The sequence below is a fragment of the Lissotriton vulgaris genome, chromosome 5 (genome assembly GCF_964263255.1).
Source record: "Lissotriton vulgaris chromosome 5, aLisVul1.2, whole genome shotgun sequence".
In the NCBI taxonomy this organism is placed as follows: domain Eukaryota; kingdom Metazoa; phylum Chordata; class Amphibia; order Caudata; family Salamandridae; genus Lissotriton; species Lissotriton vulgaris.
Window position 1 is genome coordinate 292,313,375 of NC_141693.1, and position 27,773 is coordinate 292,341,147.

General features: G+C 46.7%; 1 protein-coding gene across 1 annotated transcript; it reads right to left on the minus strand.

Annotated features, from left to right (window-relative positions):
• On the minus strand, positions 1-27,773 carry LOC147710744 (uncharacterized). The gene is made up of 4 exons (XM_086919385.1): positions 26,524-27,773; positions 2,032-2,075; positions 780-911; positions 1-401 (listed from the first exon to the last, which is right to left on the minus strand). The coding sequence occupies exons 1-4, from the start codon at positions 27,771-27,773 to the stop codon at positions 1-3; spliced, it is 1,827 nt and encodes a 608-aa protein (XP_086775511.1).

Consider the following 27,773-nt stretch of genomic DNA (forward strand, 5'->3'; position numbering starts at 1 on the left):
TCAGCAGGAGAGGAGGGGCTGGCCCGGGTTACCCCACGCTGTGTCAGTCAAAAAGTCAAGTGTCTTCTGGTCATCCTCTACTACCATAATGTCCAGATCCTCCGAGTCTGATGCAGGCACACGGCTGGTCGGTGCAGGAACAGGCACCACATTGGTTCGGGACACACAAGGGGTATGGGGGAAAACAGTGTGAGCCAACGGACAGGGTGAAACATTGATGGTGGTATGGGAAGGGAGTTGGGAAACAACAGACATGACTGTGGCCAGGGAATTGACACTGGTGATGAGGGTGGCCAGAGGTCCGACAAGCTCCACTTGCATCATGCGTATCTCCAGACACACCTGCAGCATGATGCGAGTGGACATGTCTGGCTGGCCCTCACACATCCACCTCAAGTCCTCTGGAAAATCCACAGAAGGAACAACTCAGGGAGTGGCCGTGGTGGGAGTAGGAGGATGTGGTGCCTCAGGTCCAGAGCCGATATTGTGGTTGACCAGGCAGCTACGATGAGGGGGACTGGTTGCAGGGGATGCAACTGGAGTCCACAATGGAATGGGGGCTTCTGGAGGTAGGAAGGGACTGATGGCAGGCCCAAGTTATGTATTGGCCTGGCCCGAGGACACCTCGACGAACCCACAGGTGAATAGTCTGGGGAAGAGTATCACTCCATGGCCAGAGGTATTGGGGTCTCCCCTCACTTCAATATCCACAGCCTCCACCTGGGCTGGAGCACCAGATCTGTGTTCCTTGTCAGTCCAGGTGGGCGCAATCCCCTTACCTCCAGATGTTGAGGGTCCTTCGTCATCCTCTTCTTCCTCACTTGTCGAAAGAGGTCGTAGCCACCTGCACACTGATGGCCTTCCGCTCCGGTCCTGATCCTGCTGTTCGGCCATTTGGCCAGCTGTGCCCGCTGAAATGTAAGCAAAATCATGATGTAGTGGTTGTTTTATTCAGGACGGGACACATACATAGATGAGTCAAGGTCCGACTTTGTTTTCCTCTGATCACACTGTACAGTTGTCCATGTTTATGAGCTTACATTACGTGTATGTTCACTGTCATCTTCTGAAATGAGTTTGACATGGACATCTCACATGAATATTTGTGCCTTGCTCAACTATATTGGCCTACCCTCAACTTTGGCATTCTTGTGATTTGTGTGTCCTGTTACTGCTACATGTGCAGGTTCCAACACCAGACAACCAAAGGAGAACAGAGAGAGTCCAGATTTAATCAAAATTGGCCAGTGATATATAGTCGCAGCTCTTTGACGTCTGGACAAATGTCATCTGCTGTATAGCATTGTATGGGACAAGACTAATTCCGAATGTGGGTCACACAACCACATGGGTCTGGGCTATTTGTTTTGCTACTTTGTGAGTCCAGCCTTTTGATGTCCCCTCACAAAATCTGAAAATCCAGTGCCACATATTGACTTTGGTGACTGATAAGGTAGTGCAGTACACCGGTGACCAGTGGTGGGTCGTTGTGACAGCTGCATGTACATGTGCAATGGCTTACAAGCCACTAAGGGTAAGACGTGTGTCAGTGGACACACTTTGCAAATTTAGAAACACTTAGGAGTGAGGCAAGGATCTCAAGGTCTGTCTTGACTCCATGGCACATGATGATCTGTCTCAATTAGAACCCAAACACAGCAAACGCAATGCAAGTCAGAACATCCAATACCGTTTGGCCTGCCATACACACACTGGGCAGTGTCGGTACCATTGCTCATCCAATGCACACATCGGTTATGATTCCCTTGGTTCACTGGTAGTGGTGCTGGCAGAGCAAATAACAACACAAATCCACAAGTGTGGCTTATTTGCCCAGTTGTCATGAAGAAACTACAAATCCCAAAATGCACTCTGCCCTGTACAGGCCATATGCCGCAGTGTGACTTTTTATTCTTGATGACTGCGATAAGGACACAGAATAGGTGAATGGAGGCATGGAACACACAATGGTACAGCACTGTCTTCACTCACATCATACTCCCAGAGACATTATGCATAGGATGCACTTACCAGGTCTCTGCTGCTCATGCTCCTCCAGCTGAGCATGGACTCTCCTGTACAGCGGGAAGAGGCAATGATGATGGACATGGTGCTGGGAAGACTGGCCCACCAGATCCTCAGCCTTGTGCCGGGATTAGTGTTTTAGGTCCTCCCAGCGCTTGCGACATGCCCTAGCACTCCTGGTGTTGAGTCCCACTGCACTGCAGCGCTCACCGATGTTGGCCCATAGCCTGGCCCAGGCTGCAGTGCTCAGCTGGTATTCAGGGTCCCCATATAGCTGAGAATGTTTGGACAGCAACCCCTCTACCAAGATGTCTAATTCCCTTTCTGTGAAAGTGGGTGCTTTCTCTTCATAACCCTCAGCCATTTGGGGGCAAATAAGTTTAATAAGAGCAGCAGGATGGCAGAGAATCTGATCTGTGATAGAGGATGACTCAGAATTAACACAAAATGGCTGTAAACAACTTCCTGTGATGTATTTTTTCCTGTCTCCTACTTCCTGTATATCATTTCCTGTATGGAATAATGTGTTCTGGTTAATTTTTAGAGATTACGGCCCGAAATCATAGTTTCTGGTTCTGGAGAGGCGGTTCCGCATCCGCGTGTTACGGTCCAAAACCGGAAATTGACCCAGAACACATTATTTCATACAGGAAATGTTATACAGGAAGTGGGAGACAGGAAATACATCACAGGAAATTATTACCAGCCGTTTTGTATTCATCCTGATCCATCCACGATCACTAATCAAATCCACTGCCATCCTGCTGTTCTGTTGTGTAAAAACCTAGAATGACAGTGCAGGTGAGAATCATGGACATGTAACAAAAGGGGGAACAGACCATTTAATGACATTTCTGCATGGACGGGGGGGGGCTGACACAAAATCAAACCCCAGTTTCGTTTTCTCCTACTTTGCATTATGGTACATGTTGTCTAGATTGAGTGCTCATTACAAGAGTTGTGTGATGTGTTAAGTAACATTGGGGTGGAACAGTGCTGTATATCACAGACGTATGGTACCTGATTCACCCATGACATCATCATTCACGTTCTGGGCCCATCATTTGTGGATAGGTCAAATCTGTTGAGGGCACAGGCCAGAGACTGCAGTGGCACCCCTAGCAAAGGTGATTGAGACATGTGGGGTTAGAGTGATCTCATATGCTGATGATACTCAGCTCATCTTTTCCATCAGAGACCACTCACCCCTTGGTTTTATAAATCTTAAAACCTGTCTCTCGAACATTGTAGCGTGGATGACTTTGAACACGCTAAAACTCAACATGGATAAAACAGAGGTCCTGTTTTTTAATCAAGCAAACCCCATGCCACCCACCTCATGGTGGCCAGTAGAACTCAATCCACCACCCTCCCCGGTAGCTAGGCTGATCTGTAGAGTCCCTTACCGCCACTCCATTGCACCCCATCTTAGGAAGTTGCATTGGCTTCCAATCTCTGCTCGCGTCAGATTCAAGACCCTCATACTAGTCTTTAGGGCCCTGAATGGCAAAGGCCCTTTATATCTGAGAGAGCGACTAAAACTGGTTCATTCGTCCCTCAACCTCAGATCAAACCATCTCCGGCTCCTACTCCCCCCCCAGATTCCGCCTTGCTAGGAGGGGTCTGCTTAATTCAGACACTCTGTTCATCACCACCCCCTTTTCTGAATCGTTGCTAGGAGGGGTGGCAGAGCATTTGCAGTAGTTGTATCAAAAATATGGAACTCCCTACCCATCAGTCTCCATCTTGTTGACACTGAATCCCAATTCAGGGGCAAACTAAAGACCTTTCTATTCTCTGGCTGCTAATTCCTCCCTCCTGTTCATTCGCAATCCTTAGCGCTGGGACACCCCCGTTGGGGGTAGCCGTGCGCTCAACAAATGTCAATAATAAATAAATAATAATAAATGGTTATGGCCTTTTGTGGGTAAGTGACCCATCCTTATAAGGACCGGGTAGGTCTCTCAGAGCATGTATCGTTTTTTATCTGCGTGAGTAGATTGTTTAGGGACATCCACTACCCTGATCGCTGACGTGGGCACATGACCTGAGGCAAGCTCAACCTTTTGACTACTGTTCAACAGCCGTGATTTACATGCAGTTAGTGTGGCTTGCAAAGTAGTCTCATGAAGGAATTTATTGACAGAGTCGTATCTATCCAAGTTTCATCATTGACAACAGACAACAAACCACATGTTGTCCTTGACACTAAAGGTTGCTCATGTGAAAATGTAGCAACGAGCTGATCACGGACTTGCATACCCTGACCTTGGTTATGTGCAATAGCCTGGTTTCCCAAATTCAGAGCTAGCCGAGGTTCCAGAGGTAGGAGTAAGCCATGCGTTAAAGCAATGATGTGCAAAACACAACAGGCTAATAAGATCTTGCACACAACTTCAGGGGTGTAAAGCAGCACACCCCCTGTACGGTCAAGACATCTCAATCGCGACTTCAACAGACCAAAAGTGCTCTCTATGATGGCTCTAGTCCGTAGGTGTGCCCTATTGTATCTACGCTGAGGTACAGTGTTTGCACACGTGTAAGGAGATGTGGGGAGAGTGCATACCCAGCGTCGCCTGAGCTATATGATTCTTATTGTGCAATGGGTAATGTTGTGTGGCATTCAGACATTTCAATAACACATATCCCTCATTTTTAATGCTTGGTACTTACCCAGTAGCCACATGTTGCCAAATTCTCCCACAGCCATCCACCGGGCAAAAGGTGACATGCAGAATACGAAGCTGTTATGGGTGCTTCCCGGGAACACTACATGCACACCAATGAACCTCCCACTGGCATCACAGACAGCTTGCACATTGATAGAATACCATCTGTGTCTGTTGCAGAAGATGTGTGCAATGCGGCATGGTTGCCGAAGGGCCACATGGGTATAATCAATTGCACCCAGCAAACGTGGGAAGTGTGCAATAAGGTATAAATCTTGTGCTGTCCTTTGTCTCCTGGCCAGTGTATGGGGCATTTGTATGTGGTTGTGGGCACTAACAGTGATGCATCTCAGTACCTGATGCAGGCACCGTGACTGGTTTGTCTGGGAAATGCCCACATGGCCACTGGAGACCCTTTGGGAAGACCCAGTGGCAAGGAAATCAAGAGCAGAAAGTATCTTGAGATAGGCTGGTATTGCATGGGAGCAGCAGGTCACAGAGTCAAGTTCCTGCTCCCACTCACATACCATATCCAAGATGACTTTTGGAGGGAAGCGGTACCTGGCCCTTACATCTTGGCTGGACATTCCAAATAGGTAGATCCTCTGTCTGAAGATCCTCTCTGCACTCCTTCTCCTCCTCAAGTAGTTTTGCCGAATGGCAAGGGGTAGAGCAGCAAAACATTAAGCGACATGTTGAAAGGGTTTGTGTGTGTCTGCTCTGCATTTTTACATGCTGCAGGGCTGGGATTGGCCGCAGTGTGTCAGCTGATGCATGCTGGGGGGTGGTCGGCACTTGGACAGGTGTTTACTCAAGGAAAATGATCAACGGCCACAGTGCATGTATTACGGCCCGAAATCGGAGATTCCGGGCCCAGGGGCAGCTGGTGACATGAAAGTGGTGAGGCGTAAAAGTTCATGATGAGTGCCCTGTGGTGAGCTAGCATAGTGAGTGAGCCAGAGTATCATAGCAAGGGACTCTGGGGGTTCTCCCTCAGAACTTTTTTTGAAAAACAAGTGGGTAAATGGTTCATTTTCAAGCAAATTTGAGAAAGCAAGAAGAATAAAAAAAGCAATTGTGAAACTGTAGGAATAATGACATTAATAAAAATATTTCATATGATAATGTCACTGGTAGCTGCTTATTCAGTATATTCAGAGAATTGCTATGCTAACTCATTGGCCTGTTCACAAGGACCAGTGCATGCTTTTCTTTGCAAGTTTCCACTGGTGAAGCACAGGTTTGCGAAGCACTGAAGAGGGAGGGTAAGCACTCTGCAGCCGGTCATGAGACTAGCAGCAGTGCTACCCTGTGCCTCACCCACGCCAAGGTCCATTCTACCATCCTGTTTCAAGCCTCACTGAACATAAACAACACAAAAAAACAATACAATCATGTCTAGGTCAGTACTCCGGTACAATGCACACACAAACTTAAAAACAGAACTTTCACACAAAAAGATGCACAAAAGCTTAATTGGCTTGCCCGCTGATCAACCGTGTTGTAATAAATCATGTGTACATTTTCTTTTCCTGGCCTGAGGTTCACTCCAAATAAATTAAATGGCTGATTGTCATGAAATTAGAATCCCAAATCTAAAGTCCGAATACATATTGTTACCAACAGTTCTGACTTCTCAAGTCTCTCGCATTGCTGTATGTCTAAGGGCTTACTAATAACCGTTACTGTCAAAAGAAAACTCGCTTTGGAGTTTTTATCTGCTTGCTTTAGGTTTCAAGTGAGTCATGGGTGTCTCAAATGAAAGCTACTGTATATTACTCCCTTCCTCCCTCCCCAGACAAGTACCAAATTGAAACGTAAAACTCTTTGATACTTGCCCTGTGCAATTCATGTTTTCACACTTCCTCCTCTAACTAGCTCCGCCCAAAATGTCCTGGTTGTAGCACTACCACTGTAAACAGAATATCAATAAAATAATCCTTTTCACCCTGCTCTGTGAAATCAACTAATCAAAAGTAAACATTCACAACAAACTCGATGTTAGTCCCTTTCACATGTCTAAGGCAACAAAAAGCTTCAATCCCACCTCCTTCTGAGATATTAGACAAAGGGAGGACTTTTCTACTCTGACTGCCAACAACATTCACATATAATTTTTAGCAATAACATTTCAGACTAACTAGAACACAGCAGCTCTTGGTTCCTGGAACGACAAAAAGAGTATGCACAACAAGCAAAAATGAAATGAAGTTGTCATCTGATGCGTAGTACATCTTCTGCTAAGTTATGGTGAACATACACTAACTACAGCATTCTAAAGGTACAGAACCATGCATTATAGTTAAACCAAATATAAAATATCATGAGTACATAAGCAAGCAATAATTATGTTTTTTAAGTGTTCGACATAAGCATGTCATTAGATGCAAATGACAAACGGGGACTCTGCACTGTCCGTTTTGCCGTGAAGCTATGGAACAGCAAGTTCTAAAAATGGGACATCCAGAGTTGAAGGACAGAACTAAAGTTCAAAAGACAAATCATAATTTGAGAACACATATAATTAGTGTTAAAGTACTTCCAAAACAGACTTCTGCATAGACGCAACACAGGAGTTGCAACCTCCGTGATATCATAGGCAGAGCAAGAATAGGTAGAATACCACAAGGTGTAGATGAGCATGCGTTCTGAGCACTTTTATGACCCACTGACTGCCCTGTGAGAAACGTGCAGTACCTTCAGCTTCAACTCCAGTCAGAGGGCTCAAACATGGTTCACACACAACCAGAAATCACACACACTTTGAAGCTATATGCTGTTAATAAAAAAAATACTAAAACTACATCCTGGAAAAACCAACCATGCTTAAGAATGCAAGTTTAAGTGGAGCATGTGCAGTGCTCACAGGAGCCACATAGGCGCACGGAGGGACTGTCTGGATCTGCCACACTCTGTGCTCTCCTCACTGCCCACCGGATGTCTATCAAAGGGCCCGAGGTAAGACCACTTCACCTCGCTAAAACAAACGCTTGAAGGCGCTATGTGCGCTCACCTGAGTTATGCGTACTTGCTAAGGGTGTAAAAGTGACTCTCCTGACTTGTTCGGAAGAGGTCGCTCCCCCACCCTCCCAAGGCTTTGTGACTCCGTGACCAGAGAGCGCTTATAAGCTGTACCGTGGTATCGTAGCGCCTTCCAACTGTATCCTCAGCGAGACCTTTTCCCCCGCATTACTGCCGCTGCCTGCATCGCTCGTCTTTACATGTAATATTGAATTTGTGCATTGTGCGCTTTGCAATCTCTGTGCTGTACTGCCGAGTCTGCGCATTGTTGTCAGAGTGATGCTTCACTTTGTGCCCGATTGTGCCTCTGTTCATCCCCCAGGCTTGGCCAGTTTCGATTTCTCATTATTTGCAGCCATTTTGTTGTTTGTGGTGCTTCCCAGACCGTAGCTCCACCCCGCGCCCGCCTCCCAGCTGACCCTGCCTCCCACAAATAGTTGTGGATCTGCATCACCATCCCCGCGCCGTGACTCTCCTGACTTGTTCGGAAGAGGTCGCTCCCCCACCCTCCCAAGGCTTTGTGACTCCGTGACCAGAGAGCGCTTATAAGCTGTACCGTGGTATCGTAGCGCCTTACAACCGTATCCTCAGCGCGACCTTTTCCCCCGCATTACTGCCGCTGCCTGCATTGCTCGTCTTTACATGTAATATTGAATTTGTGCATTGTGCGCTTTGCAATCTCTGTGCTGTACTGCCAAGTCTGCGCATTGTTGTCAGAGTGGTGCTTCACTTTGTGCCCGATTGTGTCTCTGTTCATCCCCCAGGCTCGGCCAGTTTCGATTTCTCATTATTTGCAGCCATTTTGTGGTTTGTGGTGCTTCCCAGACCGTAGCTCCACCCCGCGCCCGCCTCCCAGCTGACCCTGCCTCGCCCCCGCCCCCTCCACCATCCATATATGACAGATGCTCCCGCGTGCAGCGTTCACGCGCAGCGGTCGCGCCCCATGCGCGCCGAAGGTGCGCCAAAGGTAAGCCCGTCTACGCCCGTCCGCGCCTAGCGCAAGACCCCCTGGCCCCCACAAACCCCACTCCACCCTCATAACATATGACGCCGCCACCCTCCTAGCCCTTAACCCCGGCCGCACACCACAATGCTATGAAGCTGCCCCAGGAAGGACCCAAGGTCCCTTCGCCTGCCACTCCTGCAAGTTTGCCTACATCAAGACCCACACCAAATCCACGACCTCCAAACACAGCTCCGACTCTAACCACCTGAAATGCATCCTGCTAAACACCCGCTCGATCCACAAACACGCCACAGAACTCTGGGACCTACTCGACACTACGTCACCGGACATCGCCTTCCTTACAGAAACCTGGATGAACGCATCATCGGCACCAGACATCGCCATAGCCATCCGTGTACAAGATTATCCGAAAAGACCGCACCAACCAAACAGGAGGCGGCATCGCCATCGTTCATAAGAACACCATCAGAATCACGACCAGCTTCGACGACTACCTTGCAACCGCCGAACACCTCCACTTCCAGATCCACACCGACCCCAGGACCACACTTAGAGGCACCCTCATCTACAGACCACCAGGAACTCGTAAACAATTCTGCGAAGACATCACTGACTTCATCAGCCCACATGCCCTCCCCTCCGAGAACTACATTCTACTGGGGAACTTCAACTTCCACCTGGAAAAGAAAAACGACTGCAACACCACCACCCTTCTGGACAACCTGGCCAAATCTCGGTCTCAAACAACTTGTTGACACCCCCACCCACCTAGCCGGACACACACTCGACCCTATCTTCACCTCCAGCAAACACATCTCCTTCAATCATACCACAGCTCTCCATTGGACGGACCACAGCTGTGTTCACTTCAGCTCCAAAACTACCACGACCCACAACCCCCCACAACCTATTCCTCGAAGAAACTGGAACAAAATCACCACCGACCAACTCTTCACATCGCTGAACCAAAACCCTCCCGCCCTCTCATCAGACCCAAACGAAGCTGCCACCAAACTCAAACAATGGATCACTCACAGCGCTTACGAATTAGCACCTCTGAAAAACCACCAGATCAAACAAGGTAGCAAAAAGGCCCCCTGGTTCAACGATGACCTTAAGAATTCCAAGAAACTATGTCGTACTCTCGAAAAAACAAGGAGAAAAAACCCAACCACTGACAACCTGACCACCTTCAAGGCAGCCACCCGCAAACACCACCAATTGATCCGTGCCACCAAGAAATCAGCATTCAAGGATCGACTAAACAACAACGCTCATAACAGCAAGGAACTATTCAACATCGTCAAGAATTTACCAACCCCACCGCAGCCTCAAACGACATCACTCCCTCCCAAGACCTCTGCGACTCATTATCCTCTTTCTTCTACAACAATCGCCAACATACACAACAGCTTTAAGAACATTTCGAAAGAACAGTCCACCTCACCCACTTCCAAAACCAAACCGCTCTCTAACAACCTTAATGCCTGGAACCCAATCACCACTGAAGACACCATCCGCCTAATGAACTCCATCCATTCAGGTTCACCAACCGACCCCTGTCCCCACCACATCTTCAACAAAGCAGACTCCATCATCGCACCCCATCTCTGTGATGTCATCAACTGCTCCTTCAACTCCGCTACCTTCCCAGAAAGCTGGAAACACGCCGAACTCACTGCCCTTCTGAAGAAGCCCACAGCTGACCCCTCTGAACTTAAGAACTACCGCCCCATTTCCCTCCTCCCTTTCCCAGCCAAAGTCATTGAGAAAGCCGTCAATAGCCAGCTCGCCGCCTTCCTTGAATCCAACAACTCCCTCGACCCCTCACAGTCCGGCTTTCGAGCCAAACACAGCACCGAAACCGCCCTCATTGCAGCAACAGATGGCATCCGAATGCTACTGGACAACGGAGAAACAGCTGCCCTCATCCTACTCGACCTCTCCGCCGCCTTCGACACAGTCTGTCATAGCACCCTCATACAACGCCTCAGCAAAGTCGGAATACAAGGAAAAGCATTAGATTGGATCATCTCGTTCCTCGCCGGGAGAACCCAGAAAGTCCGCCTCCCCCCTTTCAAATCAGAGGCCACCGAAGTCATCTGCGGAGTCCCACAAGGATCTTCACTCAGTCCCACCCTATTCAACGTGTACATGAGCCCACTAGCATCCATCGCTCGACAACACAACCCCAACATCATCTCCTACGCTGACACCCAGCTGATCCTCTCCCTCACCAAAGACCCTAACACCGCCAAAACCAATCTTCACGAAGGCATGAAAGAAGTAGCCGAATGGATGAAAAACAGCCGCCTAAAACTCAACTCAGACAAAACGGAAGTCCTCATCTTAGGATCATCCCCCTCTGCCTGGGACGACTCTTGGTGGCCATCGGCCCTGGGCACAGCACCCATACCCACAGACCACGCATGCAACCTGGGCTTCATCCTAGAATATTCCCTCTCGATGACCAGACAAGTTAACGCAGTCTCATCATCCTGCTTCAACGTACTCCGTATGCTCATAAAAATCTTCCGCTGGATCCTCACCGAAACAAGAAAGACGGTCACCCACGCACTGGTCACCAGCCAACTGGACTATGGAAACACCCTCTATGCCGGAACCACAGCCAAACTACAGAAGAAACTCCAACGCATCCAAAATGCATCAGCCAGACTCATATTGGACATCCCTCGCCAAGCCCACATTACCGGCCACCTGAAAGACCTCCACTGGCTTCCCGTCAACAAAAGAATAACGTTCCGTCTCCTCACCCACGCTCACAAGGCCCTCTACAAAATAGGACCCGAATGCCTCAACACCCGACTGTCCTTCTACACACCCATCCGCCAGCTAAGATCCTCCAACCAAGCCCTCGCTGCAGTTCCACGCATCCGCAGATCCACCATGGGAGGAAGATCCTTCTCCTACTTGGCGGCCAAGACCTGGAATTCTCTCCCAACACACCTCCGCCTCACCCAGAACCACATTTCCTTCAGGAAGGAACTTAAAACCTGGCTATTCGATAAATAATGCACCCCCTTCCCCCAAGCGCCTTGAGACCCTCTGGGTGAGTAGTGCGCTATACAAATTCCTGAACTTGAACTTAGTTTCATGTGCAGCTAGCAACAGCTTTTGGGGATCATGTCGGCATTATGAAAATCTCTTCCCTTAGGAACCTAGCTGCTCACATTCATTACCATCCTTTTTTATGTGTTCAAAGAGATTAAAGTGTACGTGAATTGCAGAGCCAAGACATTTGTTCCCTGAAAAATTTTGTACAAAAATGTTAACTGAAGAAATAATTAATTTATCCTTCAGCTTTTGGGATAAATAACTGCGCCCAAAATTCAGCGTCAACGCTAGCGAAATTAGATCAAAATGGGAACACCACCAAGCATCAAGGCTGTGACTCACAGGATATCAGATTACTAAACCACACACAGACATTGCGGACTCTGTTGGAGGGGTCAAGGGATGTGGAAAGGTCTAAGACCTGAGCAGAGGAAGGGTTTGGATGCAGGACCAGCATTTCACGAATTATTAAATCTGACAAAACACAATCTTAGATGATAAAAAGTAGTCAATGCAGAGAAGGTAATCAGCAGTGATTACTGTAATCTAATTGCTACACTAGCATATTTACCAAGCCTCAACTTTACACGAATAGAGAATAACTGCAGAACCAAAGACAAAAGCAACTTCTGCAGATATCTTATGTGCCAAGTGTAAGGGGTGAAACGAGTCAGCAGGCCGCAGAGCAGTGTACTCAGAGCAACTGAAATACAATCTGCACCAAAGAACATTCCAGCAAGGGTAATCCATGCTCTTGTATTCACAGTAACACCAGCCCACGCTTTGTTCTGAGAGGAGGGAACTCTTTGTCTGTACAAGGATTCAATAGTGTGCAAGGAGTCTATATTCATAGGAAATTTCTACAGCACGACTCGAGGCAGCCAGCCTTTAAGCAAACAGCGCAGAGTGAATGCGCTGCTTGTGACATCCAATAACTGGGCCACCAAGGCTTGTCACAGAAACAATAAAAGCAGGCCGCCTCTGAGAGAGAAACACGAGGCTGCGATTGAGGGAATTGAATAAGCGCCGGCCTCCAGGACCGTGCCGGGCAGGTACCTCGATTAGAAGAAGCTGGCATTCACGTTTATGCTCGCAATACGTGCGGGGGGTCAGTGGGATTAAAAATAAAGTAAACAAACTTGGAAAACTTACCTGAACTGGTCCGCGTCTGCGCCGCCTCTGCTGTCTGCTCCTGGGCCGGAGTCCGGGTTGGCGCCTTCGACGTCTTCTGCGTGAGTAGCTGGTGGTGGCACTGGCAACCCCTTTCTCAGCCAAACCAGGCTGCTCCAGCAGCGCCAGGATTGGCTTGAGCACGGACTGTCCCTGCCCATAGAAGCGACGACTGCCCACTGGAAACCCTCGCCCTCGCTCGCTCTCCTAATGCAGGGCACAGCAGTGCGCATGTTCGAGCTGAACAGAAAAATTATCAGCCCAAACCCGAACATGCGCACTGGGCCTGCCCTGCTGCTGTCACTCAGTCAACAACACAAACCCAACCCTGCAGTGCTGCCCCGCCCACCCCCTTCTGCGACGCGTCCTGACTTACTCCAGCGGCACGATTTCAATGAGGAAGAATTTGGCCTTGCTGTGTTAGTGGGGCAACGCCCCGACGCCCCCAATGGACGCACCACCACTGTCCGGGCCGTAAGCGGAGATTCCGGCTCGTAAGCTGAAATTCCGCTCTGGGTGCGGAAATTCCCGCCCGAGTGCGGACTTAAAGTTAGTAGACATAAATCCATTCTGTGAATACCAAAAGTAGTAAGTTCATTCTGTGAATACCAAAAGTAGTAAGTTCATTCTGTGAATACCAAAAGTAGTTAGTGCATTCTGTGAATGCTAAAAGTAGTAAGTTTAGGATTTTGTCTTGTTAGTTCTGTGAATCGGGCCCACTGTTTTTAACTCACTTTCTATCACTGTTTCTTTTATTCTCTCACGCAGTCACTGTTACTCTCTCTCTCTCTCACTCACTCTAACTCTTCTCACTCTGTCTGTCACACTCTCTTACTCACTCACATTTTCACTCACTCTCACTCACACTATCTCTTTCAATCACTTTCTGCCACTCACTTTCCTGCTACCTTGCTCTCTCACTCACTCTAATGCTCTTTTATTCTCTGTCACTCACTCTCTCACTCACTCAGTCAAAAACACTTTATTCGATTAATTAAAATCATGAAAGTACACAAAAACACAAAATGCAGAGCTCTACTTTACATAAAAAGAATCTAATTTTTTAATTTTTTTTAAAAAAACAATGCAGTTTGTAAGTGGGTGAGAGAATTTCATGTGATTCAATTTCTCTAGCAATCTAACTTTTTCTCTCCCAGTCATTCATTCTCTTGCTTACTGACTGTAACTCATTCTCTTGCATTTCCCCTCTTACTCTTACCATTCCTCTCTCCCTCACTCTGTCACTGTTACACTCATTCTCTTGATCATTCTTTCTCGCTCTCTCTCATTCTCCCACATTCTCTTACTCTTTTACTCTCACTCTCTCGTAATCTTGCGTGCCATTTCAGCCTCTATCTATCTATCGCTCAATAACACTCTCTCTCACTTACTATTTCTCTCATGAACCCTCTCACTCACTGACTAAAATATTCCTTCACTCAACCTCTCAATAATTTTTTCACTTATTCTCTCTTTCACGCCATTCACTCTCTTACTCTCTGCGACTTTCATAGCCTTTTTCTTCTTCACTCTGTCACTCCCTCTCTCTGAGCAGGGTATACTCAGACGTGAGTCCCTTGCTCACTTTGCCACTGGATTCAAGCAAGCCGGGCTGAAAAAGGCTGGAATGCCAGAAAACGGTCCTCGGAAGCTTGTTTCCGGTCCAGGGAAGACATGGCTTGGCAGTTCGGGCTGCACTGTTCACATGATACACCGGGTCAGACTGATTTGCATATAGCCATGTTTGAACTGGGGTGGCAGAGTGGGCTAAAGAACGGTGATGGATTAAACCCAGATCTCTTGACTGGGTGTGAGTGTCTGATTGATTCAGAAGCTCCGTCCATCACCAACCCCCTTTGTACCGCTTTTGGCCGCCGTAAGTGTGGCAGGGTATACTCAGATGTGAGTCCCTTGCTCACTTTGCCACTGGATTCAAGCAAGCCGGGCTGAAGAAGGCTGGAATGCCAGAAACCGGTCCTCGGAAGCTTGTTTCCGGTCCAGGGAAGACATGGCTTGGCAGTTCGGGCTGCACTGTTCCCATGAGGCACAGGGTCAGACTGATTTGCATATAGCCAAGTTTGAACTGGGGTGGCAGAGTGGGCTAAAGAACGGTGATGGATTAAACCCAGATCTCTTGACTGGGTGTGAGTGTCTGATTGATTCAGAAGCTCCGTCCATCACCAACCCCCTTTGTACCGCTTTTGGCCACCATAAGTGTGGCAGGGTATACTCAGACGTGAGTCCCTTGCTCACTTTGCCACTGGATTCAAGCAAGCCTGGCTGAAGAAGGCTGGAATGCCAGAAACCGGTCCTCGGAAGCTTGTTTCCGGTCCAGGGAAGACATGGCTTGGCAGTTCGGGCTGCACTGTTCCCATGAGGCACAGGGTCAGACTGATTTGCATATAGCCATGTTTGAACTGGGGTGGCAGAGTGGGCTAAAGAACGGTGATGGATTAAACCCAGATCTCTTGACTGGGTGTGAGTGTCTGATTGATTCAGAAGCTCCGTCCATCACCAACCCCTTTTGTACCGCTTTTGGCCGCCATAAGTGTGGCAGTGTATACTCAGACGTGAGTCCCTTGCTCACTTTGCCACTGGATTCAAGCAAGCCGGGCTGAAGAAGGCTGGAATGCCAAAAACCGGTCCTTGGAAGCTTGTTTCCGGTCCAGGGAAGACATGGCTTGGCAGTTTGGGCTGCACTGTTCCCATGAGGCACAGGGTCAGACTGATTTGCATATAGCCATGTTTGAACTGGGGTGGCAGAGTGGGCTAAAGAATGGTGATGGATTAAACCCAGATCTCTTGACTGGGTGTGAGTGTCTGATTGATTCAGAAGCTCCGTCCATCACCAACCCCTTTTGTACCGCTTTTGGCTGCCATAAGTGTGGCAGGATATACTCAGACGTGAGTCCCTTGCTCACTTTGCCACTGGATTCAAGCAAGCCGGGCTGAAGAAGGCTGGAATGCCAGAAACCGGTCCTCGAAAGCTTGTTTCCGGTCCAGGGAAGACATGGCTTGGCAGTTCGGGCTGAACTGTTCCCATGAGGCACAGGGTCAGACTGATTTGCATATAGCCATGTTTGAACTGGGGTGGAAGAGTGGGCTAAAGAACGGTGACGGATTAAACCCAGATCTCTTGACTGTGTGTGAGTGTCTGATTGATTCAGAAGCTCCGTCCATCACCAACCCCTTTTGTACCGCTTTTGGCTGCCATAAGTGTGGCAGGGTATACTCAGACGTGAGTCCCTTGCTCACTTTGCCACTGGATTCAAGCAAGCCGGGCTGAAGAAGGCTGGAATGCCCGAAACCGGTCCTCGGAAGCTTGTTTTTGGTCCAGGGAAGACATGGCTTGGCAGTTCGGGCTGCACTGTTCCCATGAGGCACAGGGTCAGACTGATTTGCATATAGCCATGTTTGAACTGGGGTGGCAGAGTGGGCTAAAGAACGGTGATGGATTAAACCCAGATCTCTTGACTGGGTGTGAGTGTCTGATTGATTCAGAAGCTCCGTCCATCACCAACCGCTTTTGGCCGCCATAAGCGTGGCAGGGTATACTCAGACGTGAGTCCCTTGCTCACTTTGCCAGTGGATTCAAGCAAGCTGGGCTGAAGAAGGCTGGAATGCCAGAAACCGGTCCTCTGAAGCTTGTTTCCGGCCCAGGGAAGAAATGGCTTGGCAGTTCTGGCTGCACTGTTCCCATGAGGCACAGGGTCAGACTGATTTGCATATAGCCATGTTTGAACTGGGGTGGCAGAGTGGGCTAAAGAATGGTGATGGATTAACCCCAGATCTCTTGACTGGGTGTGAGTGTCTGATTGATTCAGAAGCTCCGTCCATCACCAACCCCTTTTGTACTCCCTCTCTCTTACTCTCAAACCTACACACACCCTTTCTCTCAAACATGCACGCTTTCACACATTTGACAGTTTTTCTTTTTTATTTTATTTACCTTCTGCCACCCTTGGTCCTCCTCTAACCCCATAGCTGAGTCAATTGGGTACACAACTCTCTCTCTTTCAAGTTCATCAATGTAAGACCCACAGTCACACAAAGTGTGAGCGCCAACACAAGGCCTAATTTGGCCCTGTGCTGCAATCACACTATAAGTGTGAATCTTGACGTTGCCACTGGTTAGAGCACATAGAAGCAGGGCTCCATTACAGCGCATGTGAAGTCTGTATGTAGGAGATGTATGCTATAAAAGAGCACTAAATATACACACTGCACATGACAACACAGAACAAGATCTCCTCGACGGCCAAGACAGCACATTGTGTGTAGGCTTTTCACATGGTCAATAAGAATGTATGAATTCAGACTCTCACACTGACAGTGGAAAATCATACAGTGCAAAATGTGCATGTCTCCGCCGGTGAGGAGAACGTGTCCAGCTTGTAATGCACAGTTTGTATATGCTTTTCCACTGCCAGGCTAAAAGTCGGAAGCTGTGATATACATCTTCAGGTTCTGAGACTGGCAGTGGTAGAGGTGCCGAATGGCAACACCCGAATGCCTCAACGGAGGAGACGCGCCTCACGTTTCTCCTTTATTCTTTTCCCCATTTCATCATTTCTAACCTATTTTGCAATCTCTTTGTCTCTTCTTTTGCTTCTTTCTCACTTCTTTAATGATCTGTTTTTCTCTTTCTCCGACACCACGGCGAGTCCTTTGCTCTCCAACCTGAATGTAAGAATCCTTCACACAAAGAATAGGTACAGCCGGCCCTATACAGTAACATGTCAATAGAATAGGTTCATCATGACACAACACAACAGGCACAACACGCATCCTTAATTCAGAAAAAGGCATAATGACCAGCGGCTGCGAAAACTAAAATTTCCAGCACTGAGAGCAGCTGAGCTGAGCCCGCCTTTGTTGCACAGAATAGGCACCGCAGTGGACGCCTTTCTCTCATCACAGGTACAGATAGAGGCCATGTACTGTGCAAGACTCCTTCACATAAAGTCATAAAAACCGTGGACAGTGGCTGCTGACGCCCCATTAAACAAGCACAGCGGGAAGGCAAGTAGCAATGCAAACCTCCCACCCAAAACCTGCTGAGCACGGCCATCAACTGACCAAGCCGTCCTCACAATTATTTTTAGCAGACATGTAAGTCTACTTCAACGACAGTAGAGTATGTATGTGCAACTGTGAATGTATAGTTGTGCCCCACAGCCAAGCAGCACAGTGTCAGTTCTGACACTCTGAGCCACTCCTGTCTTTTTATCCAAAGGATTTCTCTAAACTCTGATTTCGAATTCCTTTCTTACAAAAATAAAGAAAAAGCTGAAACCCAGAATGCACTGTCATTTTGGATGCAAAGCTAGGCCTGGCAAAAGTGTTCCATTTGACATGTATTCGCTTGACAGCAATGTGTGTGCATGTATGCAACTCATCCAATGTGATCGAACGTGGTGAGCGCAGTTGCACTTGCGCATTCGCTGCAGTTAGGTGACGATTATTAGAATGTATGTTTGAAAACTCTGGTAGTGGGGCTCTACAAAGTTTTAAATATAGGTTTCTCTGCAATCTGCAGCGTTTAATACATGCATTTTAAAGTTCAGGAGTTGATAAAAGTTTTGCAACAAACCTCTTAAAGCGAGCCGGGTGTCTCTCGCTTGGCTATGCCATTTAACATAGGTAAGAAAACTCCCAGTTTGCAGTATCCATTTTGAGAAAACAGGCCAGCGAGGGTCACCATGCTGCAGGCCTCCCATTCAATGGTACTCCGGAAACCCCCAAACTGATTCGGGCCATGTCACACACAGTGACCTGTTGGTTCACAGGCATGTGGAAGATAACCAGGGTCAGACTGGGACAGAAAATAGGTTCTTGCACCACCATAAAAGTAGTGTTACGGCGGGATTTTTGATCTCTTATCAGATCACTATAGATCTAAATCCCACTCAGGTCGACTGAACCTTTATTACCTGTCATAGAGTAAAAAGCAATCCACTACTAGGTTAATCAGTTCAAGACTTTACACGACTCTGAAGAACCACTTACCACGAATAAGTTTTAAAGTTTTATTATAAAGCCAAAGATAACTGGAGATACAAACATCTCAATATAAGGCTCAAAAGATACACTGGCATCAATACAAACATGAATTCTCTAAATGCTCTTAGGCGACAGAAGAATATCACCAAGACTAATTCAAAGATCAACAAGTTTGCAAGAATAGACACAAGTTGTAACTTGAGCGTCATTTACAAAAGGAAGAAAAATCCAGATTAGACTGTCCCTACAGTAGACTAAGTGACATCCCTACTTAGCAGGATCTTAACCTAAAAAGGTGTCAGCCGTGGTGACTTCCAAAGAAGATCACTCACTTTCCCTTAGTCTTTGTTGTAAATCTGTGCATCGCAGTTATGCCCTCTCTGCCTACCCATCCGCTCTCTAAGGTTCCTCAGGCCATCTGCTCTAACTCCACCCAGGGGTGCTGTCCCTAATACAAAATCACAATTACAGTTGAAACGCCTCCCAGAGACGCCCCTCACGTGGTGTCGGTTCTGGCTTTTTCCATGCTGATACTCCTCTGTGCTCCTTGTTAGCGTTGACCTTGCTTCTCAGGCTTTTCTCCGGCAAGATGGTACCCCCCAGGAAATTCCTGAAGCCTCCTCCAGGCCTGTGCCTGTCTCCCAGAACAGAGCTCTATTCATCACTCTCTTGATTGGAACCCCCTCGCACCTGCAAACAGACACCCATGAAGTGGGCCCCAAATTCCGGCCTCCAGCTTATCTCACAAGTCGTAAACCTTCGAGCATGGTCCACAATTTATGCTTAACACGACCTGATTTTAACTAGCACATGCAGATCAAAAGAAACAACCTTATCTCTCCAGGCCTACTAGAATTACATGAAACAGGCCTGTGCACTCTATGAACCTTTATTTCTCAGCCTAAACAGTATTCCTACTTATTACACACACTGGTTATAGGAAACACTTCTATAAAACATATATTTTCAGTCTATGATCAATAATACTTTGAATTATAACAACAGTAATCCATCTCATGTGAAATTGTAAAGGCACGTTTTCTTTCTCAGTGAACTGCCATGAGGCCTACACATTTCTACGTTTTGCAGCATTACATTCTCCTCTGCAACAGTCACATAACTTGGAATTTAATATCATTCTAACATCTCTAAACATTACTACATTAGCTTTTCACACTGATATATGCACTCTGTATTAATTAAACACTCTTATATGTATACACTCTATAAATTCGACACTCTTATATGTTCCTTTAACTAGACTTGTGCAACGTGCTTGTAAATATGGTGCACTTCTACATTTTACCTGATTTGCGCTCTCTCAGTTCCCCCCTTTGATGACCTTTAGAGGTCATCACCATCACAACACCATCCTTGAGGGTATGAATTGAATCAAACAGAACTCGTTGCAGTGCTCCCTCGCTTCATCATCTCTAGAACCCTCAGACTCTTGTACTGGTTATCCTGCATCGCAGCTAACCTCTGCTCCTGCTCTCTCATGGATCTTTGCAACCTATTTGATATATACCATTGATACAGCCTCACCAACCCCCACAATGTGATTACGCAAATCACTATTATGATGATAGGTTTCAGTATGTACCAAATGAAACTCTTCCCTAGATTGGCAAACCAACCTCCAACTTTACCCATTCCATGACCCACTTTTTCCCACACATTTACCTTTGTCAGATCCTCAATCTCATGATGAATTTCAGTGATATTCTGTATATATTTCTCAAGAGGTTTTGAATTGTCTGGAATGTAAGTGCAACATTCCTGGACCTTCAAAGCCTTACAGACTCCGCCCTCTTTGGCTAACAGAACGTCTAAAGCAAGTCGGTTCTGGAGAACCATTGCCCTTATCGATTGCATCTCTCCCTCTACCAGCATTAATGATCTAGCAGTACTGGCAGATAATCTATCTACAACTGTTGCCAATCTCCTAATCTTGACATAATTCAGTATTAGCCCTAAAAGAGGGAACATGGCACCAAATACGTCTCCAACTACCTCATCATTGCTTACATCCCTTCTCCCTCTAGCTTGAGTTCTTCCCTCTATGATTTCTAGATCCTTAGCATGATATATTTTGGGGAAGACAATTGCTAAATAACATTATCCGTACCAATTATCCGGTAGTTTCACGTATGCATTTCTTCCACAAACAAAATATACATTCGGGATCACCTGCATTCCTTTCAAGAAATCCTTTGTATAGTATTCTATTTGGAAAGCATGTTCACAACTTACTTCTCCCACAAACACATTCTCATAGTAGGTTTTACCCCTGTATATACATAGTTTCCCTCTTTGCACTCGATCTAAAGCTATTGGACCATTACTACCCTTCCTCTTGTGTGACTTTTCCTTCTCGGTCCAATCTGTTTTCCATTGGCCCGAAGCCTTTAGGATCTTCTGCCTTCTATATCGATCATCCACCTGCCCTATAAACTTTTTCTCAATTTCTGACACTTTACAGGTCAAATTATTTCTTCGGGCATATGAAGTATCTAGCGTTCTCCAAGGAATGAAAAAATTCCTTAATAGATCCTCACTCTTATAATAGTCCCACTTATTCATATGCTTGTAGGTCGGGACCTCTGGTAAAACAGCGTCAAAGTTTGAAAAATAATACTCAAAGCTATCGCGTTCATAAAATATACTAAGCAACAAACTACATGTAATTCCATAAGTCAATGGAAGATGATGATACCTAATACCTTCGTCTACAGAGGCTGGCAATTGCATGCAGACGTAGCAGTCCTTTGCATCCATAGCATCAATGTATTCATAAAGCAATTTAGCATATGCATTTGATTTGAAATTTCCTTGTGATTCATCTATGTGCATCCTACGAGCTTCTGCTGCTAGCAAAGCTTTATCTTTCTCTGTATTGTCCCCCTTTTTACCGGCAGTAGTAGGTTTCAATGTTACTACAACCTTTGCTTCTTTTGTTGCCTTCTCTTCATTCTCATGTCCCACTATATATGATATAGTAACTACTAGAACTATAAGAAAAATTACTCCCACTAAAAGTGTGCCTACGATGCATTTTGCTTTGCGGTTCGGGTTGCCGGCCTCCATGATCTCAAGACAGTGTAGTTCTAATTTTCTGCCACGACACAAAGTCTCTTTTCTTTGCTCCTTCAACAGTTTTCTTTGCTTATTCGGTCTTTTCGAACCACACCTGGAAGCTGACAATCCCTCTTGCAAGATCAGTCTTTTGAATTATAGCAACAGATAACCCTAGCCCTTCTCCGTCCACTAAATGGAAGAGTCCCTAAATTTCTTCTTCTTCCACTTGGCGCTAGGTTATCTTCTCAATCTTGTTTATTTACAAAGTCTTTAGCAGTCTGTAATCATGCGTGTTCCAGCAGCTCTAATCACGTATTCTAAAATTTCTAAGCGAAGAATGATCTCCTCGAGTGCTGGTATCGTTGGACCAAAAGTCGGAAATTCTACTCTGTTTAAAACCAGTTCTCTTATTCTGCTCAGATAAGGAGGATTGGGAACAGTGAGTGTCAGCAACCCTTCGATCTCAAGTCCAGGTACCAACAACACCACTTCCAATGTTATGATTGGGTCAGTACTGGTCACTGTCACTTCCCTCACCCTCCCAGATCTCCGTGCACTAGACATCTGCTGCTAGGTAGGTCCACTCAGGAGTGGCGCATCTTCTGCAGGGCACTCGCACCCTCCTTGATCTTCTTGGACCCTCCTGTTCTTGATTCTGTGCACCTTCGTCCAGATCTGAGTCTTTGGATATAGGAGCAAGGGTTCTTCCTGGAGTTGGTTTCAAGCTCAGCCTCTTCTTCCTCTCAGGCCAACTAGCTTCTCCACGCCTTGTTCTCCTATTTCTTGTCCTCACACTCGGTTCTTGATCACTTGTGACTTGATCAGTGTCTGAGCCGTATTCACAGCAACTTTCTCCTTCTGTGGCAACTTCAGTTTCACTGTCGTCTTGTCTTTCTTCCGAAATTTCTTCTGAAGCACTCCCAGCTTCCTCCGACACCCCCACAGCTTGACTGATCCCCTCTAGTGGTTCGCCGTCCACAGCTGGATTTTCATCTGTGAGAGGAGCTGTTTCTTCCAGGGGTGCTGGAACTCTTCGAGTGTGGGAGGCGTGTATCCAATTTGGCAGCCCTCCACACTTTACTGCAGTGTTCGTTGTCAGAATTATCTGGTAGGGTCCTTTCCAGCGCACGTCTAGGCAGTTCTTCCGGACGTGCTTCTTCACCAGCACCCAGTCACCAGGGCACAGGTCGTGACATAGGTCTCTGGAAGATGGAATTTCAGCAGCCTGCACCTGAAGAGACACAGAATGAATGACATCAGAAAGTCCCTTGCAATAATCCAGGATCAGATCATCTGTGATATTCAACAAAGCTGCAGTTGGGACAGATGGAAGTCTCATTGCCCTCCCCATTAAAACCTTGTGTTGGGAGAGGCCTGTTCTCCTGTCTGGTGTGCTAGGCATACTCATGAGTACCAATGGCAGGGCATCAGGCCAGCTTAAGGATGTCGATGAACACACTTTGGCCATTCGGGATTTTATAGTTCCGTTTATCTGCTCCACAATCCCTGAAGCCTCTGGTCGATAGCTACAGTGCAACTTCTGATCAATATTTAATGCGGAGCAAATCATCTTCACAACTTCACTGTTGAAATGTGTCCCTCTATCTGATTCCAAAGAGGTCGGCACCCCGAAGCGTGGTATTAACTCTCTAAGCAACAATATTGCTACTGTGAGTGTATCGCATCTGCGTGTAGGGTATGCCTCGACCCATCTGGAAAATATGCATACAACCACCAGAACATACCTGAGGCGGTTGCATTTTGGCATTTCTATAAAGTCTAATTGCATTCGGTTGAAAGGCCCACCAGACCTCCCAATGTGACTCAATGTAACTGGTGTCCTTTTCCCCACGTTCAATTGCTGACATGTTACACACCTCTGACACACTGCTTCTGCAGCTACTCTAAACTTGGGATTATACCAAGTCTACCTAAATACCCGCAGCATGGCATCTCTTCCTAAATGTACTGGACCATGTATCTGTCTTGCCATTGGACTCACTAATTCATTTGGTAATACTGCCCTTCCATCTGCTGAAATCCACAAATCCATTTCACTTTTTACACAACCTGCAGTTTCCCATGTCTTTTTCTCAAAATCTGATGCGTTCTCTTGCATGCCTTTTAAATCATCCCACGTATCAACTGTTTCTAGCATCATGTTTAACTCTGTCTTTTCCTGTGTCCCACCCACTTCCACTTCCGTGAAAGAGTATCCTTGCTCTGCACAGTAGCGAGCAACCTCTTCGGCATAACGATTTCCTTGGGACACAAATTCTGTACCTTTGGTATATGCTACGCATTTGACAACGACAATTACTGCCGGACCTTGTAACGCTTCTAACAATAGTCTCACAAACTCCCCATTTCGGATAGGTGAACCTGAAGAGGTCATGTAACCTCTCTGAGACCACAATTGCCCAAAGTCATGAACTACACCGAAACCATATTGGCTATCCGTGTAAATGGTGACTTGAATTTTTCTACCTGCTAAACAGGCACGTGTCAATGGAATGATTTCAGCTACCTGAGCGGAGTGTACTCCTTCCAGGCAAGCGGCTTCCACAGCTCCAGTAATGGTGCAAACAGCATAAGCTGCTCTCAACTGACCAGCATTGTCTCTTACACATGAGCCATCAACAAAGAAAATTTCATCAGGGTCGGTCAACGGCTCATCCACAATATCTGGTCTTGTCTTGGTGCATAGTTCAGTCACATCAAGGCAATCGTGATCTTCACATTCCTCGTCTTCTATATCATTAGGGAGTGGCATAAAAGTGGCAGGATTCAAAACAGAGCACCTCCTTAAGGGTCACGTTCTCCGCAGCAAGAATAACTTGCTCGTAGCGCGTGAGCCTGTTATTGGTCAAGTGCTGTGTCTTGGTCCTGGTCATTAACAGTTCTACAGAACATACACCACTAATTGATGTCCCATCACAATACTTTCACACCGTTCAATGCTGACACCCGTTGCAGCAATGGATTTGAGACATCCGGGCAACGCTGCGGCTACAGGGTCTAAAGTAGCCGAAAAATATGCAACTGGTCTACGGGCATTTCCATGAATTTGTGCTAGGACTGACAAAGCACAACCTTCCCTTTCAAAACAGTAAAGTAAAAATGGTTTTTCGTAATCAGGCATTCCCAAAGCTGGAGCACAACACAAGTCCTCTCTCAGCTGTAGGAACGACATCAAACAATCCTTGTCCCATGGTACCGGATCACTCACCTCCTTGTGCGTCAGTTTTTGTAAGGGTTTTGCTTTCAGGGAAAAGTTAGCTATCCACTGTCGGCAATAACCAACCATTCCTAGGAACATCCTGACCTCTCTTTGTGTCGTAGGCGAATTCATCTTCATGATCGCCTCTATCCTGTCTGGTGACACCTTCCGCTTTCCTTTTTCAATTTGGTGACCCAAGTACAGTACTTCTGTCAGACAGTACTGTAATTTGCTCGGATACACCTTATGTCCATTTTCAGCTAAATGGTTCAGCAAGGTGATGGTGTCTATCTTACAAGCTTCCTCTGTTTCTGACGCAACAAGTAGGTCGTCTATATACTGAACTAGAACCGAGTTCTGTGGTAGTACTAGACTTTCAAGATTTTTCTTCAGCAGCTGGTTGAAAATCGATGGGCTTTCTGTATACCCCTGTGGGATATGACACCATGTTAAGACGCGATTTTCCAGCTTAAATGCAAAAAGAAACTGGCTCTCCTCATCTAATGGAATTGAAAAGAAAGACACACAGGGCTAGAATCACATACTACAAACTGATGTTCATCGCTGTAGTTTCCTATCCTCACTAGCACTGGTTCTGTCAATGGGTTAGTCATTCTCCTATTTGCGACTCCTACCACTTGAATTGTTTCCCCCGACATTGGCAGGTCCGGAACCATGGCTGATCTCAAAGTTGATCGGGTAGCTCCGGTATCTACTAAGAATGTCGTAGGACACCCCGCCACCTCAGCCTCAACAAACGGTCCTCTTTGGTCCACTTCTAGAACTGCCCGAGGGTACAGTCCTCTTCTCTACTCACACGCCGTCCAGTCAGTGGATCAACGTAGTAACACTCTTCTCCTTCTACTAAAAGAGGCATTTGTCTATAGATCTTGCCCCCTGTCTTAATCTTTGGTGGCTGCGGGAACTGGGCTCGAGGAGCCGAAGTCCCCCCTTTGGCCACCTTACTCTTAGGTACTGTCATCCCTTGTACTGGAACGGTTTGAACTTCTTCCTCCTCTACTTCCAGTTCTCCGTTTTCAGGGTTATAGGGACACTCGCGTTTCCAATGTCCCACCTGGTGACACTGGTGACACTTTGTCGTCCTTTTCAAGGTAGCAAAGTCTATTCTATTTCTCGGATTTTCCTCGTTGTCCCTATTCTGATTATTTGATCTCCTTCCCATCGTCCCTGTTCCTTGTTGCTGTTGTCCACCCTTTCCAGCCGACTGCATCTGAACCATCATCAACTTCTCCTTAAGTTTCTTTGCTTTGGAATCTATTTCATCACTGCAATACCTTGCGTATCTCATAATTTCATCCGATCGTTTGTTTTGCCAGCAAATTAAGTGTTGCTGAATCATCAAACAAAGATCAGGTCTCAACCCCAAAACGAACTTCGATACAAACTGTCCTATGTCTTTGGGATCCATTACATCTAATCCACTGTATTGTTTGAACGTTTTCAGCAATCTCTCATAAAATTCATGGACTGTCTCCTTGGGTTCCTGTCTAGTTCGGTCTATTTTCACCCAATCTATATCTTGCGGTGGCACCTTATCTTTCAGCCATGTCATCACCCTTTCATATTTTTCCATTACTCTTTCGGACGGTCCATTAGTGCGAGCATTTCTTTCTGGTTCTGCTGTGGGCCATTCGACACTAACTTTGCATGCTGTCCACAAGTCTCCTGGGACCACAATATCAAATAAGGTGTTTAAATCTATCCACAGTACTTTCGAGATCTTCACAAACCTCTCTACCTGTTTGTACCATTGTACAGGATTCTCTCTTAACTTTGGAAATGAATTGGTAAACGCAGCCAAATCTCCCCTACTCCAGGGCACATGTACATAACTCCCATTCGCTATTTCTTGCAAAGGGAATGCCTCCATCCGCAGTGGCCCTCCCTCCGGGGACATCACAATCGCGCTCCGCCTGACAGTCCCTTTCTTGGACCACCTTTCTTCCCATTTATCCAGATCTCTCCATGCCCTTATTCCTGTGATCAGTTCCCTTATGTGTGTTTTTAATCCAATTGTTCTCCTCTCGTCCAGATCCTGATCTGAATAATGCAACCTATGGTTACCCTGTAATGCCTTTGTTCTCGACAAGTCTACCATATATTTGTTTGCCAGTTCAGACAATTTCTCGTGAATTGCTCTTGCCTTCCGAGTAATATCCTTTGCTATAAACAGCACCTCATCTTGCTCGTACATGTCGATCCTTTCTAAAGGTAACGTACCATCTATTATCTCGTCCAGGTCCGATTTTAAACTGGTCACATCGAGCCTTTTTGCCTCTATCACAGCTTTCAGTGTGGTGTCTCTAGAGGGCCCATTTACGTCTCTCCCATCACAGCTCTGAGTCCTACGTCTGGGCTCAGGCATGTTATGGGGAGTCCTCCCATGCTCCCATCTCTCCAGGTCCCATGCAGTTCCATCCTCTCTTGGTGTATGGTGAAACACTGTTCGATTCCCCATAATCCCACATCTCCCATTCTGCCTGGTGTCTCTAGGTGCATGGTAAGACACTCCATTACTCCCCAT